Source organism: Triplophysa rosa, linkage group LG5, assembly GCF_024868665.1.
Source record: "Triplophysa rosa linkage group LG5, Trosa_1v2, whole genome shotgun sequence".
NCBI classification, from domain to species: domain Eukaryota; kingdom Metazoa; phylum Chordata; class Actinopteri; order Cypriniformes; family Nemacheilidae; genus Triplophysa; species Triplophysa rosa.
The window spans coordinates 4,005,696-4,026,778 of NC_079894.1; the positions used below are offsets into that span (position 1 = coordinate 4,005,696).

A 21,083-nucleotide genomic window follows, 5' to 3' on the forward strand; every position below is an offset into this window, starting at 1 on the left:
GGTTTCTACAGTAAGAAAATCTACGAAATATATCAAAAGTAGGATTACAAATAATGAATTCACTACACTCCCAAAATCGAAGTCGTTTTTGTCTTATTAACTAGTATTTTTCCCAGAACCCCGATACATTTTTGACCTGGTGGGTAGGAAGCGTAAAGTCTATTTAAACAAACTGAAATCAGATCACGGTCAATCAGGAGCCGTCTGACAAACTGTTGTTCTCCAGCTGCTTACTGTTGGGTATTTTTCTGCTGTTTGATTGACAGCTCTGAATCCTTGATGGAGGAGGAAGAGGCTTATCGGGCTCTGGTGCTGCCGCTGCGAGATGAAGTTTCTATTTTGGTCTCCGGCTCACGACAGTTCACTTCCGCTAATTTGTTTTTGAGAAATTCACTCGTATCTGCCATCGTGGCAGCCTTTTCTACCACACTTCTTTTATTTCCTTTTTCTGTACTGTATTTCGCAGCAGCGGGAGAGAACGCATTGGTGTGGTTTTACTGGGAACCATGATGGACAGTGTGACGCAACTTTCATATGCGTGAGATTTATAACCGTTCACACTTAAGTGAAGGTGTCATTTTTGCAGATGGTGCAGATGAAATGATGATGTGCAGTCATTGAATGATTTAATTACTAAATGTACACTGTTTCCTTGCATGAAACATTTACAAAAAATCAATAAAGTGAACGGTCCGATAACCGTAATACCACTGGATGGCACAAATGACCAATCAGAATCGAGTATTCCAGGGAGCCATATCATAAACCGGCTGTAATGAAAAGAAGAATGATTTATGCCTATGATACACCAGTAGGGCTTACATCGTCTGTGCACCACTGACACCCACTGGACAAACACTAGCAGCATTACAGGTCACACTAGGACATATTGCATAGATTGTATAGGTTGTGTCTACACGCACGCACGCACACACACATACACAGGCAGACACACGCACGCACGCACACACACATACACACGCAGGCACGCACGCACGCACACACACGCAGACAGACACACACACACACACACACACGTGTGTGCGTGTGGCCGAACCAAGACAACTAAATACATATAGCTGTATTTTCCTCGATGCCAGACAGATCAAATAAAGATAACCAATGCAGATATTAGACCGTAATCATCCATTAAAATAATGTAATTATTTCAAACTGTACTATATCTATATGTACAGTACTGTAACATTTTGAAGAAAATGACTTCAGGGAAATCTTTGATAGACATACTGGGTCTTGTTAATTGACTTAATTCATATTTACTGAGCTACATCAAAGCAATGTAATTAAATTGTGAAGTTCCTATAGGCGGATTTAAAAGATCTAACAGCTCCCGATACAGGACGGCCTCTGTGGAACACAGACAAAACTGTGCCTTACATCATAACGTCTTCATAAGATCATCCTTTGCAACCAGTTTAATACTGAAAAGATTAAGACTGATTTTAAACTCCGAATTTCACTATAAAATGAATTTAAGAATTGTTTTATTACTACTGTTTGAGTTTCCTAAATACAATATGTGCACAATGACAGTATTTAAATATGTAAAGCGAATACATTGCTTAAAGGGATAGTTCACCCAAAAATGAAAATTCTGTCATCATTTACTCACTCTCAAGATGTTCCAAATCTGAATACATTTCTTTGTTCTTATGAAGACCGAGAAAGATATTTGGAAGAATGCTTCTAACCAAACAGTTTTTGGGCGCCATTGACTACCATAGTAGGACAAATGACAATGGCGCGCCAGAACTGTATGCTGTCCTACATTCTTCAAAATATCTACTTTGTTCAACAGAACAATTTTATAAAGCAATTTTTTCCTACTATGGTATAATTGGCGGCTGGTGCACAATTTTTTATGGGGGCACAACAAACCATTTGACATGATGTAAACGTATCATCACTGCATAGCTAAAAAAGGGTTTAACTATCAAACATGTAATAGTGTTTATTAACAGTAATACGGTGCCAGTCCAAATGAAAGAAACACACGCACGTAGAATATACAGAATATGTATTGTCACAGAAATTAACCAAATACAACTTCAAATAATACTTTTATTGAATGCTAACACAACTACCAGGCAAATAGAGTGTGAATAAATAAAATAATAAATAATTAACAGTCTTCTTCTCTGGATAATTTGGTGGGGCGGCGCCCCTGCGCCCCCTATTGACCAGCCACCACTGTATGGTAGTCAGTGGTGGACAAGAACTGTTTGGTTTCAAGCATTCCTCCAAATATTTTTCTCGGTGTTCATCAGAACAAAGACATTTATACAGATTTGGAACAACTCGAGTGTGAGTGAATAAAGACAGAATTTTCATTTTTGGGTGAACTGCTCCTTTAAGGTTGAATCCAAATAATGCTTGCCTTTCGACTTCCGTCTGCTGCTTTGTATGTCAGCATGTAGTTATCGATGTCAGCGATGGGCGGTTGCCAGGATATGAGAGCGCTTCGATGGTTGACCTCACTGGCTGTTAGGTTCTGGGGGGCATCCATGGCTGTAAGCATCAAAAATATGAAGAATAAAAGCGGTGATCATGTACCTTCAATATGTAACAAGCTAATCTGTTTAAAAGAGATGGTTCACTCAAAACTAAAACCTCTGTATATGACTCTTTCTTCTGGGGAACACAAAAGAAGATATTTTGAAAAATGGTTTTGCGTCCATACAATGTAGTCAACGGGGGACGATATTGCTTGGTTACCAACATTCTTCAAAATATCTTCTTTTGTGTTCTGCACAAGTAGGAACGTCATAAAACGACACGAGGGTGAATAAATGTTGAGATACAGAAACTAGTTTCAGTGTGTGTGTGTGTGTGTTTACAGCTGTGTCAGCATATCTGCTGGAGTCGTGGAAACAGACCTCTTACCCGCGGCTATAAAGATCACGGGTGCACAAGATATAGGTTTCCGACATAGTGACAGATCCGCTTCAGAGTAAAAACAATTAGTGCATGTTCTCCCGGCCTCCTGTTTCTCAGTTTGATCTCTTATCTGACAGCATGCCTCTATGCCTCCAGCAGAGCTCAGCACACGCGCACACTCTCTTCCTTTCATCACTTCATAAGCTGATGCTGTCTTTCAATGTTGTCAAACAGGCATCATCCATTGTGTTCATGCCGAAAAAAATGATGTATTGTTGCTGCTCTTCAATCCTTAAAAAACCAGCTCTTCTCTGCCTTGCTCTCATTGTCTGCAACTGAAGCTATGCAACGTCCTAGATCTGAAATGCTTTTGTTCACAGATTTATGAAGAGGATTATGAATCTATACTGTATGTGCATTCGCATTTAGCAACATTTTCCCTTGGTTTCCCATTAAATCGACAGAGCAGGCAAACTAATAAAGAGCGCCAATCGAGTCTGAAATACCGTGCAATGCTCCAGTACATATCTCAGGGACTCATTCATATTCACGTCCTCACCTTAATCGCTTTAACGGTGAAGTTGGATATGCAATCTAAATCAAAATGACAGACAGCACTAATCCTATAATAGGCATGAAATTTGTTCGCTGTTGTCGTCTTAATTATCCCCGTAAGCTTCCATAAGCCTCCGCGTAAATGCCAAAATGATGCGTCTATGACACTTCCCCCCCGTCGGGGTGGGACTTGCCAGATCCTTAAATACAGGAGGATTGTAATTTCACTTGTTTTTTGCAGACATTAGAGGGTTTTGTTGTGTTTTTTTAATGAGAGCACGGCAGGATCTCTAGAGTTATCAGAGCAGAACTGTTTCTAAATTACACCGCCATTAAGTAGCCAAAAAATCAAAAAAGGCCAAACCAACAAACTTCATTATGTGTCAAGATTGGGAGCGTCAGCGAGCTGGCACAGAGGTTGCAAAGCCAATGGCCTGTGACTCTTTTATGTGCAGATTAATTTCCTCCAAACAATCCAAACTAATGAAGTATTCGGGAGGGTCGCTTGATTAAAGTTGAGGTCTAATGCTTCTGAACGCGGCCCTCCCCTCCAACTCTCTTTAATAGACGGCCTAAAGCGTTCAATGCAGATCGAAGCGGTTTGATATAAAAGTGGAGCTTGTTCTAGTTCAGTCTTCTGTGTGGAAACTTGTGGGAAAGACAGTCAGTCTCTCTGCCTCTCTGTGGACACCTCGCTGTGAGGAAAGATGGCTGGTGATGCTGATCTCCTCTCTGTTCTCACATGGGAATAGCAGTTTTGCTGACCGCGGTATTTTGTTATACAAACTACAGAAATAAAGTTATGGCCTTGTTTCTGCTCCACGTGAGCTGTCCATCTCTGCTAAGAGTAAAAGGATGATAGCATCGATAGGGAAGTACATGATCTTGTGATGGTCTATTAGATATCAAGTTGTTAATCAAACTCAATAGAAATTAGCTACTGTTACTGGAAAAAACAGTGACGCTTAGTATTGGCACACAGTTATGTAGAAAAACAATTTATGAAAATATAAAGTTATGTTTCGTCCTAATATTTTGTTTAAAATCTTGGGTCGGAAAAGTGTGAGTTAACAAATACACAAAATGCACAATTTGAGTAATTTATCATATATTACAATATTTGGGTTCAATATGACATTAAAAGTCATAAATGCAAAATTTGTTTTGTAAATATACAGAATTTTACTGTTTTATTTTACAAATGCTGTAAAAATGTACATGGCAGGTGTAAAATAACATTAAAAACATGTTATTTCATTTTACTTATCATTATAGGTGTTATTTTATGTTTTTTTTCTAGTGCCAGCTGCTGGAATATTACCTTTTTTTACTTTATTACAGTATGGGGATGTCTTGATCTTTTCTGTGATTTGTTTATATGCAGTAGGGAGTTACTGAAGTTCTTTGTAATATTTCTTTCTTCCAGTTTATTTATATGTTTTCGGCTTGTAAATGCATTTTATTTGTTATTCTGGCCCTTGAAGCTATTGATTCTGTCTATCATTATTTCATTCCACTTTCATAAATTATAATGTGGATGTAATTTTTTGTCTTTGGTGATCTGTCAGCCAGGGCTGGTTTCCTGTCAACACCCTGTAACATTCACATCATCCTGTTATTTTGAGCATGGGCCGTAACACATCTCATGTTTGATACACGTCAAGGAGCACCAAAGTGCTGCTGTTAAAAATAAATCACACGATTCACTATGGATTGACACAAACAACCCACACACAGACCTCAACACTCACATACATAAAACAACACACAACAAGTGACAAGCTACTAAACTTGACAACAAACTTAACAACAATAGTGTAAACAAAAATGCCAAACGGTCAAATAATACAGCCATATTATTCATACCCCAGTGCATGCTGGGAAGAAGGCAAATGGAGCTGAACCAAACTTTTTTTTCAGTATTTCAGCCATAAAATCCATTTCACCCCTGCTGTGCTTGTTGGTACGACTTAAAAAATGGAGCATATCATAATAGAAAAGAGATGCATTATGTGTGTTCCTGTAACTTCTTACCTTTGGAGTCAGTAAGTAAACGGTAACACTTTACAATAAGGTGCTATTAGTTAACTTGAGTTAATGCATTAGTAAACATCAACTAACAATGAACAACACCGGAATACATCATTACTTAATGTTTGTTCGTGTTAACTTGTACATCTACTAATGCATTTATTACCCTGAATAGCTTCATTAGTTAACGTTAGTAAATGCATTAGTAAACATCAACTAACAATGAACAACACTGGAATACATCATTACTTAATGTTTGTTCGTGTTAACTTGTACATCTACTAATGCATTTATTACCCTGAATAGCTTCATTAGTTAACGTTAGTAAATGCATTAGTAAACATCAACTAACAATGAACAACACTGGAATACATCATTACTTAATGTTTGTTCGTGTTAACTTGTACATCTACTAATGCATTTATTACCCTGAATAGCTTCATTAGTTAACGTTAGTAAATGCATTAGTAAACATCAACTAACAATGAACAACACTGGAATACATCATTACTTAATGTTTGTTCGTGTTAACTTGTACATCTACTAATGCATTTATTACCCTGAATAGCTTCATTAGTTAACGTTAGTAAATGCATTAGTAAACATCAACTAACAATGAACAACACTGGAATACATCATTACTTAATGTTTGTTCGTGTTAACTTGTACATCTACTAATGCATTTATTACCCTGAATAGCTTCATTAGTTAACGTTAGTAAATGCATTAGTAAACATCAACTAACAATGAACAACACTGGAATACATCATTACTTAATGTTTGTTCGTGTTAACTTGTACATCTACTAATGCATTTATTACCCTGAATAGCTTCATTAGTTAACGTTAGTAAATGCATTAGTAAACATCAACTAACAATGAACAACACTGGAATACATCATTACTTAATGTTTGTTCGTGTTAACTTGTACATCTACTAATGCATTTATTACCCTGAATAGCTTCATTAGTTAACGTTAGTAAATGCATTAGTAAACATCAACTAACAATGAACAACACTGGAATACATCATTACTTAATGTTTGTTCGTGTTAACTTGTACATCTACTAATGCATTTATTACCCTGAATAGCTTCATTAGTTAACGTTAGTAAATGCATTAGTAAACATCAACTAACAATGAACAACACTGGAATACATCATTACTTAATGTTTGTTCGTGTTAACTTGTACATCTACTAATGCATTTATTACCCTGAATAGCTTCATTAGTTAACGTTAGTAAATGCATTAGTAAACATCAACTAACAATGAACAACACTGGAATACATCATTACTTAATGTTTGTTCGTGTTAACTTGTACATCTACTAATGCATTTATTACCCTGAATAGCTTCATTAGTTAACGTTAGTAAATGCATTAGTAAACATCAACTAACAATGAACAACACTGGAATACATCATTACTTAATGTTTGTTCGTGTTAACTTGTACATCTACTAATGCATTTATTACCCTGAATAGCTTCATTAGTTAACGTTAGTAAATGCATTAGTAAACATCAACTAACAATGAACAACACTGGAATACATCATTACTTAATGTTTGTTCGTGTTAACTTGTACATCTACTAATGCATTTATTACCCTGAATAGCTTCATTAGTTAACGTTAGTAAATGCATTAGTAAACATCAACTAACAATGAACAACACTGGAATACATCATTACTTAATGTTTGTTCGTGTTAACTTGTACATCTACTAATGCATTTATTACCCTGAATAGCTTCATTAGTTAACGTTAGTAAATGCATTAGTAAACATCAACTAACAATGAACAACACTGGAATACATCATTACTTAATGTTTGTTCTTGTTAACTTGTACATCTACTAATGCATTTATTACCCTGAATAGCTTCATTAGTTAACATTAGTTAATGCATTAGTAAACATCAACTAACAATGAACAACACCGGAATACATCATTACTTAATGTTTGTTCATGTTAACTTGTACATCTACTAATGCATTTATTACCCTGAATAGCTTCATTAGTTAACATTAGTAAATGCATTAGTAAACATCAACTAACAATACACTAATGCACATAACCTCAGTAGCTAAATTTGTTAACGTTAGTTAATGGCTTCATTAACAGCACCTAATGATTAACAACATCTGTCTACTGCACTACTTAAAGTTTGTTCACAATTTAATGCCGCTTATCAAAACTATTAATTACTATTAATTAATAGTTAGCTCAATTGGAACCAAGCACACAGATTTATTTTACTGTACATCCTTTACATTGTGTGTGAATTGCATCTACGCTAATAACAGCTCTTTGTCACAGACTAGCTCCAACCCAACCCGATGTTCTGGATGTTATTCCATGCACTGTTGGGGACACCAGAGGTCAACGGACCCAGCCTCACACAGCCTGAGTCGCATCCTGAGACACATGATGCCAACAAACTTAACTCTATGTACTTTATATTTATTTTATCTGCTTTATTTGTTTTTTTTAATTCATTTGTGTGAAGCTGCTTTGCAACAATGCGAAATTGTGAGAAGCACGATAGAAAGAAAATCATATTGAAAGTTTATATCAAATATATGTTAGAGTATAAAAGTAAATAAGTAATACCTAAAGGTTACCTCCAACTCACTGTATTTAAAGAAATGTACAAATGATTCTTGCATAGACCTTATAATCCTTATTAACTAATGAATATATTGTGATCTTTTCCTACCTTATTGGAAACCATTTGAACATCAATTCATGTGTTAGTAATATCAGTAAGCACTTTACTTATATTTCTTACATGTAATAAAGTACTTCTTAAGACTGATATGTGCACCTTATTGTAAAGTGTAACCTTTTCGACATTACATAATAAGTTACTAATGTTTAATAGCTCTTCACTTACATGACTTCCCTGTAGTAAAGCAGTTATGGCTGGGAACTGTGAACCTTATTGTAAAGTGTGCACTATTTCAACATTAACTAATGCTAAATTAACATTTTTAGGTTCTCTATTAACATTACAAAGCAGTCATTACCTATATTTCTGACATTATACCTTTGAAAGAAACATGTACATCATTAACACTTGCAGCACCTTTATTACATTAAAGAACAATCAACATTAGAAAAAAAAAAATGCTAAAATGTACTGTAACAATTTAAACCTCTTTTCATACAAATAAACAACGTGCCAAACATCAGCAAACGATTGAGGAACAAGATAGAACAAGACTCTCTTGTGCTTAATCTTTTTTAATGGGAAGAAGCATCCCATCATTTTTCATAGTGTGTATTTTGTGGGCAATGTTCTCATCTAACATGATGACCTCTTGGCATTTTAGGGTAATGCTGGATAATTTCTCTCGCTTTCCAAGCATATCAACGATTTCTGAATATTTATCTGGTGCTGCAATTGCCAGCTCAGCAATAGCTGCACTCTGAACGATTGTGTTTCGGTCCACGCCATACTTTAGGAATGAATCCGCCATGCTGTTTCCTCTCTTGAAAATTTCCAAGACTGATTTGTATCTCTTTACCACCTGCCATGGCTCAGCAACTGAAGAAGACACAAACAATAAGAAAATTAAAACATTAGTACTCAATTGGGTGGTTTCCCGTACAGATCTTAAGACTAGTCCTGGACTAAAATAAACTGAAAACAGTTTGCAGTAGCATATATTAAAATACACCAGTGCCATTGTTTTGGCTCACAATGCACAGAAGTAATATTTTTTGTTGGGCACACTTGTAAAAACTACTTAAATATCCTCATTTAAAGGGGAAATCCACCGAAAAATTAAGTCCTGCCATGAATTACTCACCATCAGAGTCAGAATAAGCTTTATTCGCCAAGTGTGCACACGCACACAAGGAATTTATTCTGGTTACATGAGCTATTGTTTTAAACATATAGTACATACAAAACACAGGAAATAGAAAAGAATATAAGACAAATATGAGACTAAAAGAATAAAACGTATAAATAATATACAAAGGTGCAGTTTAGTTATTTGCAAGTGTGCCTAGTAAGTACTGTACAGTATATTACAGTGGTGTATTGTATGTATTTATAACCATAAAAAATATATGTATTTACATAAAGTATAAGATATTGCACTGAGATACATTGCACTTAACAGATAGGTAATGGTGGATGTGCTAGCTGTTCAAGATTGAGATGGCCTGCGAGCGAGAGACCATCAAAGAGCTCTCGAACCTCATCTTAATTTGCGTTGGGACGATGAACGGGTGTCCTAGGCTTGTTGAACGACTTGAGGGTGAGTAATTCATGACAGAATTATAATTGTTAAAGAGTTCCCCTTTAACAAAGCCCTAGTCCTGGCTTAATCTAATCCCTGTCCGGTAAACCACCCCTAAATAAACTTAATTTAATTAAAAAAAGTGTAATATTATCTTTCTGCTGGTTAGATTGTTCGGTAGGTATCTTAATAATATGAATTGGTATGGTTTAATAACACAGAGACCATCATAAACTTTATTAATACAAAATAACTTAATCATTGACATTTGCCTGACATACCTCTTTGCCAGAATTGAGTCCTTTGCTTGGATTTTTTATGTTTTTTCCCTTTTTTCTTCATTTTCCTTGCCTTCCCCTTCTTTCTTTTCTTCCTCTCCCTTGAAGAATCTGAGCTAGATGAGTCGGAGTCTGAAGACTCAGAGGAGTCAGAGGATCCACTTTCCGAGGGCTCTTCAGAAATGTTCTTTCTCTTGAGAATGTCTGGAGCCTTCTGTTTACTCTTGTCAGCAAGGCTGTCCATTTTGATTGCTTAAATTTGATTATTGTTAACAAAACACATTATATATTAGAAAAACTTTTTAAAATATTTTTTAATAAATAAAATAAAAAAAACACCAACAAAGCCTATATCAGGGGTCTCCAACCCTGCTCCTGGAGAGCTACCGTCCTGAAGATTTCAGCTCCAACCCCAATCAAACACAGTTGAACCATCTAATCAAGGTGTTCAGTGTTACTTGATAATTACAGACTAGGATTGCTAAAGTGGGTTGGAGCTGAAGTATACAGGACGCTAGCTCCAGGAGCACGGTTGGAGATCCCTGGATATGGATAAATACTCTTGTGTACTTTAGCATTTACTTTACATTGTAGTCATTATACTACAATTTACTATACTATACAATTGTTGTATAGTGTAGTGAATATAGTAATTTTTATACAATAGTATAGTATATTTACTATAGTAAATTTGTCATTCTGTTGTATTAACTATAGTAAATTTAAAACTGTGATAAATACTGTAATACACACTAATATTTGCTGTAGTAAGGTTTAAGAACTATAGAATCAGCATTTTACTTTAGTTTACTATACTAAATTAAACTACAGTATTTAATGTGGTAGAGAGTTACCATCAGACAGCTGCTCTCTCAGGTAATCCCGTTCTTTTGTTAAATCGTGGATTTTGTCCTCGAGGTGCTGATATTTTACCTTCCAAGTCTCAATCTCTGCCTTGATTTTAGCCAAAGCAATTGAAAAGGTGGGCGCTGCTGCCGAGGCTTAATCTTTAAAATAATAAATGTGAGCACAGTATTAATATTATTGACATAAACTCAAAAAATGTCAAATAACTATCTAGTAACGTCAAATCCACTGTTTTTATTCAATTTATCAGTCGACGGAGGTACGTGTATTTATTAAGCAACTAAAAAACTTACCTGCGTTTTTAGGAGACAGACCCCTAGATCCTTGTTTTTTCTTTGGTCTCCCTCTGGTCTGAATGTTTGAAACGTCTTTTTGTTCACTCTCCATTATGCAAACTTTTCCAGTTTTTACTGAACACCTTTGCTACCTTATATCTCTGTCTAGCCGCTAGTACAGTTACTGGCCGCTAACTTTTTTAGAGGATTGTGGGTAATGTAGTCCATGTGTTAGGCAAGTTATAAATAAACGTTTTATTTAGATTTCTTAACATTATTGTGTTTCATATACAATTAAATCATTTAATATCGTCAGAGTTTGTTATAGGTTTGTTTTTAAAAGTGATATATTATTAAACTATTTATAACGAAAATGGATGGGATTTATTTTACTTCAGGTGAACTGAGAAAGCGCACAGATGCCAGTATCTCTGGGTGAACAGAGATGAAAAACCCGCGAAAGGAAGTTTTTTGTTGACACTGTCCGGCTACCCATCATGTAAGATTTTTAATTATTTAAAAAAGTATTACATCTCGATTCTTTCTTTAATAACATATTAATGTAGTGTGAAATATCATTTATATTACTGTTATATACAAACAACATATATTTGCCTGGTTAATTTTAATGCTATGTGTTGCAAAAGATGCTTTAAGACTTTTAAAACTAATAATTCAATTATAATGTAAAAATTCAATTCTGGGTCATTTAATTTCTTCAAAATCAATCGCTTGCTGTAAACTGATGATTTTGTTGGAATTTTATTACATTTGTTAACACAGGTAATATGTTAGCAAACGTGATTAATGTATTTATGTGTTTATTCATCTTTATTGTTCATGTTAATTCATAATGCATATTGTTTTGTTAGTCAATAATGCATTTACTAATACTAACACATACAACTTTAGGTTAATAAATGCTTCAGAAGTATTGTTCATTGTTAGATCATGTTAACAAATGTTAATCTAAATTTATACCATGTAATTGTTAGGTGGTTATGGCTCAGTCTTTAAGACAAAAATTGCTATCATTGATCGAAGGACGTCAAACAAACCGGAAGAAGTTGAAGTTAATAAAATGGCTTCAGAGAAAAAAACTGCTCAAAGCAAAAATAAGATGTAGTTTGTGCCAGCACAGAATGAAGTTGATTCCTTGGTTTAAAAAAACAGACCAGTATGTTTGGTAGGTATATACTGTATATGTATGTAAATCATACAAATATGGCACATATATGTCTAGTGTAATGATGTGATAATTAAATTCCCCTAGGTGTTGTAAACAGAAGAGGCATAAAGGGAGATTAAGATTGAAATCGGTGAGATCTGGCTCACTTTTTGCAAGGTCAAAGTGCAGTTTATTCTCCTGGATGAAGTTTCTATATCGGTATGTAGAATAAAAGTTTACCGTAGAAAACAGTTCTGTAACAATATTTTAATAACAACTTTTTTTTATTTTATTTTATAAAAAAAGTTTTGCTCAAGGTCTTCAGCTGAGACAAATTGACATGATTGAAGATGGCATTGCTAGAAGCTCACGCACACTTAGCAGAATGGCCAAGAAAGTCAGAAGTGTTTGTGAAAGCTCTATGAAATTGTATGCCAGAAGGAAAGGCCAAATGATTGGGCAACCTAAGCAGTTTGTGATGATTGATGAAAGCAACTTTCGTCACAAACGAAAGGTAATAAAAAAATTCCCATATTACCATTATATTACAACAATAATGTATGAGACGCAATGGTAAAGTGTAAATAAAGTAACATCAGAAGGGGTCCCTCATACACCAATTGATGTTGTTCTGGACAATGCCCTTTAGCCGTTACTATATTCACACAGCACAGCCTTTCATACCTTATTGTCACGGTCCCACCGTCTTGTTTATGAAATTCTAGTCGTGTGGTGGGATCGGGGCAGAGTCCTTGGGTTTTATGTGGGAAGGCCATGAGATGTTTATGTTTTTACCTCTCATGTGTTTTTCCAGTGTCTCGTCTCTGTTCCGGCCATCTCGTTTCCTCGTTATCCTTCCCTAAGTGTTTGATTACCCACACCTGCCCCGTGTCGTTATCCCTTGTTTGTCTTCCCTTTAAATACCCTCTTGTTTCTTTGTCTTGGGCTCGTGGATTGTACTGTGTTCTGTGTATGTGTTCATGCCGTCGCCCGTGTTCCTGTGTCGTGTGAGAACTGTGAGTCTTGTGTTTTTGCTTTAGTTTTATCCTGCCTTGTTTTAGTTTAAGACGTTGTGTCGAGTTCCTTGAGTTTAGTTATTTGTCTTGTTTTCATTTTGCCCCCTCATGGGAAGTCTTTTGTTTTATATATATATTTCTGAGTTCCGTTTTCCCCATTGAGGGTGTTTGGTTTCTGTTTCTATTAAATAAAGTCATTTGTTAACCCCTTCACTGCCGTTGCCTGCATTTGGGTTCTTCCACCACGAAAGTCGTGACACCTTATTACTTAATTCAGCCCTGTAATTTATATCCAGTATGAGATGCATTTCAGATATCACCTACCTAACACTAGAAATTCATAGAAATTATTTGTAATCAATTGCTTAATTGTTTTCCAGTATGGACGTGGGAGGTTCGCAAAGACTTGGCGTAGAAGAAAGTGGGTCTTTGGGATGCTGGGGGTTGGACAAAGGAGTAGAAAGCCCATGTTGAAACTTGTTCGTCGAAGGTCCAAAAATCACCTCATTCCTCTTATTGTACGACATGTCTATCCAGGAAGTGCAATACTTAGTGATGAATGGCGTGCTTACAGAGTTGTACTAACCACTCTTGGGTATAACCACTTTCCAGTGAAACATAAGGAGTGTTTTGTAGATCCAAGAACAGGCAGCCATACACAGAATCTGGAACGAGCTTGGTTAACATTCAAAGGAAGAATATGGCGTCTTAGAGGAAATAGAACAGAGGACCTTCTAAAGCAACATCTAAAATTAATAGAATGGACTTACTGGCTGGGAAACAGGCATAGAGATGGTCCTCTTGGACGACTAGTAAAGGACATCAGGAGAAAATATCACCTTTAAAAAACAAAGCTGATCCCTACTTAAGCGGAACTCTCATAATTGATAGTTGTAAGAGTTTTATTTTTTGTTTACTACTCATGCCTTTTGACTTATTTTAAACTGATTGTAAAATGTTATCTAATGAATGTGCAAAGGTAATGACAGAATAATTAGTTTTGGTTACTGTAAACAGCTATGAAATGAGAACAATGCCCACAAAATACACACTATGAAAAATGATGGGATGCTTCTTACCATAAAAAAAGATTAAGCACAAGAGAGTCTTGTTCTATCTTGTTCCTCAATCGTTTGCTGATGTTTGGCACGTTGTTTATTTGTATGAAAAGAGGTTTAAATTGTTACAGTACATTTTAGCATTTTTTTTTTCTAATGTTGATTGTTCTTTAATGTAATAAAGGTGCTGCAAGTGTTAATGATGTACATGTTTCTTTCAAAGGTATAATGTCAGAAATATAGGTAATGACTGCTTTGTAATGTTAATAGAGAACCTAAAAATGTTAATTTAGCATTAGTTAATGTTGAAATAGTGCACACTTTACAATAAGGTTCACAGTTCCCAGCCATAACTGCTTTACTACAGGGAAGTCATGTAAGTGAAGAGCTATTAAACATTAGTAACTTATTATGTAATGTCGAAAAGGTTACACTTTACAATAAGGTGCACATATCAGTCTTAAGAAGTACTTTATTACATGTAAGAAATATAAGTAAAGTGCTTACTGATATTACTAACACATGAATTGATGTTCAAATGGTTTCCAATAAGGTAGGAAAAGATCACAATATATTCATTAGTTAATAAGGATTATAAGGTCTATGCAAGAATCATTTGTACATTTCTTTAAATACAGTGAGTTGGAGGTAACCTTTAGGTATTACTTATTTACTTTTATACTCTAACATATATTTGATATAAACTTTCAATATGATTTTCTTTCTATCGTGCTTCTCACAATTTTGCATTGTTGCAAAGCAGCTTCACACAAATGAATTAAAAAACAAATGTAAAGCAGCTCAAATAAATATAAAGTACATAGAGTTAAGTTTGTTGGCATCATGTCTCAGATAGTTGATGTTTACTAATGCATTTACTAACGTTAACCAATGAAGCTATTCAGGGTAATAAATGCATTAGTAGATGTACAAGTTAACACGAACAAACATTAAGTAATGATGTATTCCGGTGTTGTTCATTGTTAGTTGATGTTTACTAATGCATTAACTCACGTTAACTAATAGCACCTTATTGTAAAGTGTTACCAAGTAAGGCTCTAGTAAATTTCTAATTATTTTATTTCTATATAAATCTCTATTAATTATTAGACGTGAGGTCATCATCTGAGGTCACATCTAACTAATTAGGTGGATAACTTACGTGTGACAAAGTTGGCGATGACGGTGCCGCTGGTGAGAGGACCTTTGGTGGCGTAGAGGGCCACTGAGTAGGCGGTGCTGGGGATGAGCTGACTCAACTGATACTCCTGCTTGTTACCCTCCACCAGAAAGGTGTCGGCAGTCACTAGAATAAAATAACAAGAGCACATCATATCTTTTTATCATCTGTACTGTAACTACTAATTAAAACAAGTCATTTGTATGTTATCATGAGTTTATAACAAATTGTTTCTTTTACTGTTTCTTTATGAAGTTTAACATGCTGAATACGAAAATTACATATATTTTTTTTATCATCGATGTTACTAAAATGAGTCGTCCAAAACTTCAGAAGAGTACATTTGATCGTTTTTGTCTTATGACTAATACTGTCCTCACGAACCAAGTTCCAGACGTAGTCACCCATCATCGTTCCATCCCACCTTCCCTGTACTACAGACTTTTCAAGAATTTTCTGACAGTGACAATTGAAAATATTTTTTTCAATTTGTGAAAATTTGAACAGTTTTCGTTTATTTGCAATATACTGATATATCAAATTAATGATATAAACTCAAAATTTACTTGAGCTAAATATACACTAAAACATTGATGCTACATGAAATATTAATAAATATTACCACAATAATTAGCACCACACTATAAAAAAATTGTTACACTGTGCTTTCATTACAGTCCATGTTTATTTTTTGTTGTTAATAACACACAGTATTTAATGTACTGTGGTCTGGGTTATATTTTTGTTTTTTCACAGACTTGAAATTTTCACTATAATGCACAGCACGTGGAAAAGCACAGCCAAAAAACAAATATATGGGAATTATTTTCTCCCTTTTAAAGTTGGCCTTTTTATCATATGCACGGTTATACAGCTAATTGCATTGTATATTCAATTCACTTATTTTTACTCGGCAGAACAGACTTGTGACCCATTTTCGGACAACTACCCACACACACCCAGGGTTCAAATCCCAGATAAGCCCCCACAATAGAAACGTATGTACAACAGTACGAGCAAATGATATTGTTGTAAGAAGGTTGTGAGAGGTCGTGCTTTCGTTCATCAGGTCTTCACGTACCCTGGTTCCTGGTGACGGTGAGCACGTAGTTATCAACACTGGCGACAGGAGGGTTCCAGCGCAGCAGAGCCCCTTGAGGTGTGACATTCAATGCGGTGAGCTCCACAGGCATGTCCATAGCTGTGTGCAACAGAGGATAATGTGCAGGTTATAGACAGACAGTCAGAGATAAATCCAGCCAAGGTAACTGCCAGCAGTTTCATCCTCGCCAAGTTTTTCCTCCTAACGCGCAAAGAATAAAAATAGATCACCTCGGCAGCTCGGAAATAATTTGTTGTGATTGTTTGGCTGGAGAAGATCACAATTTCCTTAATAACCCGCCATCGTGGGAGAAAATTAGACATTCAAATGTGTGTTTCCGCGTGAGTAATGAGCTACGTTTCTCGCTGCAATTTTCGTAGTGTGTTTCACAGATGGCCGTTCTTTCTTCCTGATAGGAAAATCACACTCTCCTGTGTGCACCGTGGCATATGTCCTCTTTGATGAGGTCAATGGGCTGCAATCACACATTATCTCCCTATACTGTACCACGCACATCTTTGTTCTGCAAGCCTCGCTGTCAGGAGCCAATATCACTTTTACAGCGGTAGAGAGCTGACCCTCCCATCAGACGCCGTTGACTCGCCTCCAACAATTTCTATGCTCTCTCACTACCTTCTGGAGAAGCAGGGGCCGGTGTTGGGCCGTGAAATGCACCCCTGCCAGATTATGCACCTCCTTCAATAACACGCTGTCCAATTGGCTAATTCTAACCCCTCCCCTCCCCACACCTAATCCTAACACCTACCCTAACACCTAATCCTCAACCTAACCATTGTGGGGAGGGGGGGTGCATAATCTGATAGGAGTGCATTTCTCGGCACAACACCGGATTCACAAAACATTCTTAAGAAGAAAACTCTTCTTAACTGCCATGTTTTTTCTTAAATTCTAATTTAAGAAAAAAGTTAGGAATGTTACGTATTCCTGAAAAAAAAACCTTCCAAAGACAGTTCTTAAAAATTTTCTCAAGATTGATTTTAGGTAAAAATGAAGAAGAATCCAAATTCTCGAATCAAAAGCGGTCGTAAATATCATCTTAAAATTACGACAGCATCACGGTTGTCTTAAATCTCAAAAGGTAAGATGTTTAATACATTTATTTGGTTGTTTCACATGTGACGGGTATTGTTTTGAGCCAGAATCATAATTTTGACGTTTACTTGCCATTAAGGAATATTTCTTTTAATATAATAATGATAAGGTCTAGCTCCCTCACTTTAGCTATCATTATTAAACGGAGTCCTTTTTACATTATTCTGGGACAAAGTGACTCGAAACGGAGAGGGTCACAAGTATTATGCCATAGTAAAACACAAAAAGTATTATAATAAGTATATTTTTTTAACGCTTGCTAACATATTAGCTAACATGCGATCTTAAATGACGTTATGATGCGAATATATATATGAAGAGTTTGGTTCCAAAATGCGATAACTCCGTCTTTTACATTTTTCAAAAAACATGTTTTTTATTATGGTATCATGTTATTATTGTGTTTTATTGTGTTAGTTAGCTGTATGTTTTGAGTTATTATGGCTTAAATCAAAACAAACCAACTGCAGTTTGATTGATATTAATTGGAATGCACAATAAAAAAACATGATTTTTGAAAATCTTTAAAAACGGAGTTATCTCATTTTGGAACCAAACTCTTCATATGCTACATAAGAATGCAATGTGCTTGTTGTTACGCACATAAAGTTTATTAGATAAACATCTACAGTTAGAGCAATGTAATCATATTATTTTATTCTTATGACAAAAATGAAGAAGTTCTTAAGAAAATATTTCGCTCTCACAAACATTCTTACGAACTTCCTATAATTTATCTTAAGAATAATCTTAGATTTTGTCTTAAGAACAGTTTCTTGAATCCGGCCCCAGATCTCCAGCGCTTGACAGCAGAGGCAAATTCTGACTTTCAGACTTCTCCTATGCAGTACACTATGTGATGAATGTGAGCTAGATGGTCGTTTGTAGGTCATTAGGCAGAGCTGCAAACCCGATCCATCAAGTTTTATCAACAGCCCATTTCATCTTTCACATATCCGAGCTGAAATACACAAAGCCCGACTGTTTTCTAAATCCTATTAATGATAAGCTGTTTCCCAAAAAGCTGCTTGTCACTTTGCATTGTTGAAGCATTGGTGAGATTGTTGTATACACTGGCGGCTTCAGATTGTTTGCCTGTCATATTTTTATTAGCTTTGAACAAAACTGTCAGGCTTTATGTCACGATAGGAGGCGCAGGTGTGTGTCAATGTAAATGCAAACACTTCTTATCTAGTTATTAAGTTAGAGCAAGTCAGCAGTCTGTAGGCGAAGGCCAGCATCTGTTTGTTCTATTGTGTTACACCACACGGTGTGATGGGAGTTATTAGTTTAGTTCCCGGCTCAAGACATCGGCTCATTAATTCATTTCAGTGGAAAATTGCACGGCCTGAACAAACAACATTCCAGGGAATTTGACTAAAATAACATTCGAAATGAGTATTTTTGTCTTCTTTTTTGAAAAAAAAACAAGTTATAAAATAGTTCTAGTCCTTGATTATATTTGGTCAATAGCTCTGCTTTTACCCTAAACAATGCCAGAAGAGTTTTATAAGAGAACTTAAAAATACACAAATTACAAAGAGTACCACTAAAAAAAACGATATCGTATCAAGTACATATTTTTTTATTGTAGAACAACACAGCATGTAGTGAAACATCACATCATTTTTCTTGTTTTTGCCTCGATTGAAAGTGGATTCTAAATGCTAACCCAACAATCCTTACATACAGCTGGTAGAGCATATATCCTGTTGCACCGGCTGTCGTGCAAAGGTGAACTTCCACACGATCATTGATTCCATTAGTAAAATCTCCTTTCACTTCAGCGAGATGGCTGGCAGTCTCCCAGAGGACAGCACGGTGTGAGAGATGCTCCTCATCACATGCTAAACGATGTGCTTCATTCCTCGGAATGTCAGCCATGTTTCTACCCAATCAAAAGCTCTGTGACCAACGACTCTATGAGACTACATCCTTCAAGTGACACCAAACGCCATTTCTAATGATCGAAAGCTAGTCTGCGTGAATGCTAGGGGCTTTCCCGGATGGGGCGATTAGTACGTCTCCGAGTAATGAACTGAGAACAGAAGTACCTGTGAAGACATTCGTGGTGATGATCTTGCTTTCTTGGCTTCCTCTTACGGCGTTCAGCTTGATCTCATACTCAGTGGCGGCATGGAGATTGGTCAGGGTGAAGTTGGTGACATCATTGTCGATCACCACATTGTCTACTCTACCTGCGAGAGGATGATGTAACAGATGACGAATAGAAATGCTGATTTTCTTTGAATGCATTTACAAATCGATATTTTCGAGGCGTTCAAGATGTGGTGGAGGTACCTTTAGGTGACTGGTAAGCCATTTTGTAGTAATCAAAGGGTGCGAGTGGTTGAAACCATGATATGGTCGCAGACTCTTCTGTAACGTACAACACAGAGATGTCTCTCGGAGGGTCCATTCCTGCAAAAATGAGTTAAAAAAAGTATGTTGTATTAGCATACGGTTTATGTGTAGAGACACTGAATCACGTAGGTGCGTTAACACATAAGATACAGTAATACTGTATATGTTATTTCATTCAAGAAATGTGTTTCATTCATGCAGTATTCATTTAAATGAAATAGTCCTTTTTATTATTCATCATCGCTGATTCTTACTTCGAATGTTACTTGACATCATTTTTATAGGTAATATTTCTCCTTAGAAACATTCAAGTGATGTCTGATTTATTTCAAAGACAAATATTTGATTTAATTTACTCGTTTTAAAAATCACATTATATTAACTCACTACCCAGTCAGTATGAAACTCTCTTACCGTATATACTCAATTCGTTCATTCTTTAAAACAAATGCTATCTCTCGCTATATATAATACATTGTTTTTGTATCTGAAGGTGTGTTGACCTACAAGTGACAGGCCAGGATGAACAGATTAATCCATAACAATATGTATAATATATAATTCATCGATATATTAAAGTTTTTCTCTTTGTTTAAAGGGTTTTCAGCCTGTTTTGTTCCAGCATTCAAGAATCATTGTCATTGCCAATGAGCCCCAGAGAGTGAGATGTGTGCGCGTGTGTGTGTGCGCGTGTGTGTGTGTGTGTTTGCTGGACACACAACACTCTTCACAAGGGCATTTGCATTGTTATTGTCTGCTATCGTCCAGCAGGGAATCTTTCATGATTTGTTTACCCGTCCCAAGAGTTCTCTCCATCGCAAAAGCTGAATCTACCAGAAACTGCATTTGTAAACGTTTAAGCGGACTTACAGCGGTTCTATTGCGTTCTAACAACTGGGAAGGATATAAACAGATTTACCCCGACCGT

General features: G+C 35.9%; 2 protein-coding genes across 3 annotated transcripts in view; both read right to left on the reverse strand.

The window, feature by feature from the left end:
• Positions 1 to 21,083, reverse strand: part of tnr (tenascin R (restrictin, janusin)) — a 155,362-nt gene that overhangs the window by 11,547 nt on the left and 122,732 nt on the right. The window contains exons 14-19 of one of the 2 annotated variants that reach the window (XM_057333098.1): positions 20,093 to 20,212; positions 19,846 to 19,989; positions 16,658 to 16,777; positions 15,559 to 15,702; positions 14,109 to 14,147; positions 2,399 to 2,529 (exon numbers count right to left, since the gene is read on the reverse strand). In XM_057333098.1, coding sequence (XP_057189081.1) covers positions 2,399 to 2,529; positions 14,109 to 14,147; positions 15,559 to 15,702; positions 16,658 to 16,777; positions 19,846 to 19,989; positions 20,093 to 20,212 — 698 coding nt within the window. The remainder of the gene's footprint in view (positions 1 to 2,398; positions 2,530 to 14,108; positions 14,148 to 15,558; positions 15,703 to 16,657; positions 16,778 to 19,845; positions 19,990 to 20,092; positions 20,213 to 21,083) is intronic. The other variant, XM_057333099.1, reaches the window with a different exon arrangement.
• Positions 8,554 to 14,102, reverse strand: LOC130553891 (coiled-coil domain-containing protein 106-like). The gene is made up of 3 exons (XM_057333100.1): positions 10,867 to 14,102; positions 10,016 to 10,264; positions 8,554 to 9,031 (listed from the first exon to the last, which is right to left on the reverse strand). Exons 2-3 carry the CDS (start codon positions 10,254 to 10,256, stop codon positions 8,718 to 8,720), a joined length of 555 nt encoding a protein of 184 aa, XP_057189083.1. The 5' UTR covers positions 10,257 to 10,264; positions 10,867 to 14,102; the 3' UTR covers positions 8,554 to 8,717.

Coding starts and splice junctions, on each gene's coding strand:
- LOC130553891 (XM_057333100.1), bottom strand. CDS start 10,256: ATGGACAGCCTTGCTGACAAGAGTAAACAGAAGGCTCCAGACATTCTC. Junction 9,032..10,015: donor GACTCAATTCTGGCAAAGAG/GTATGTCAGGCA, acceptor TGTCTTCTTCAG/TTGCTGAGCCATGGCAGGTG.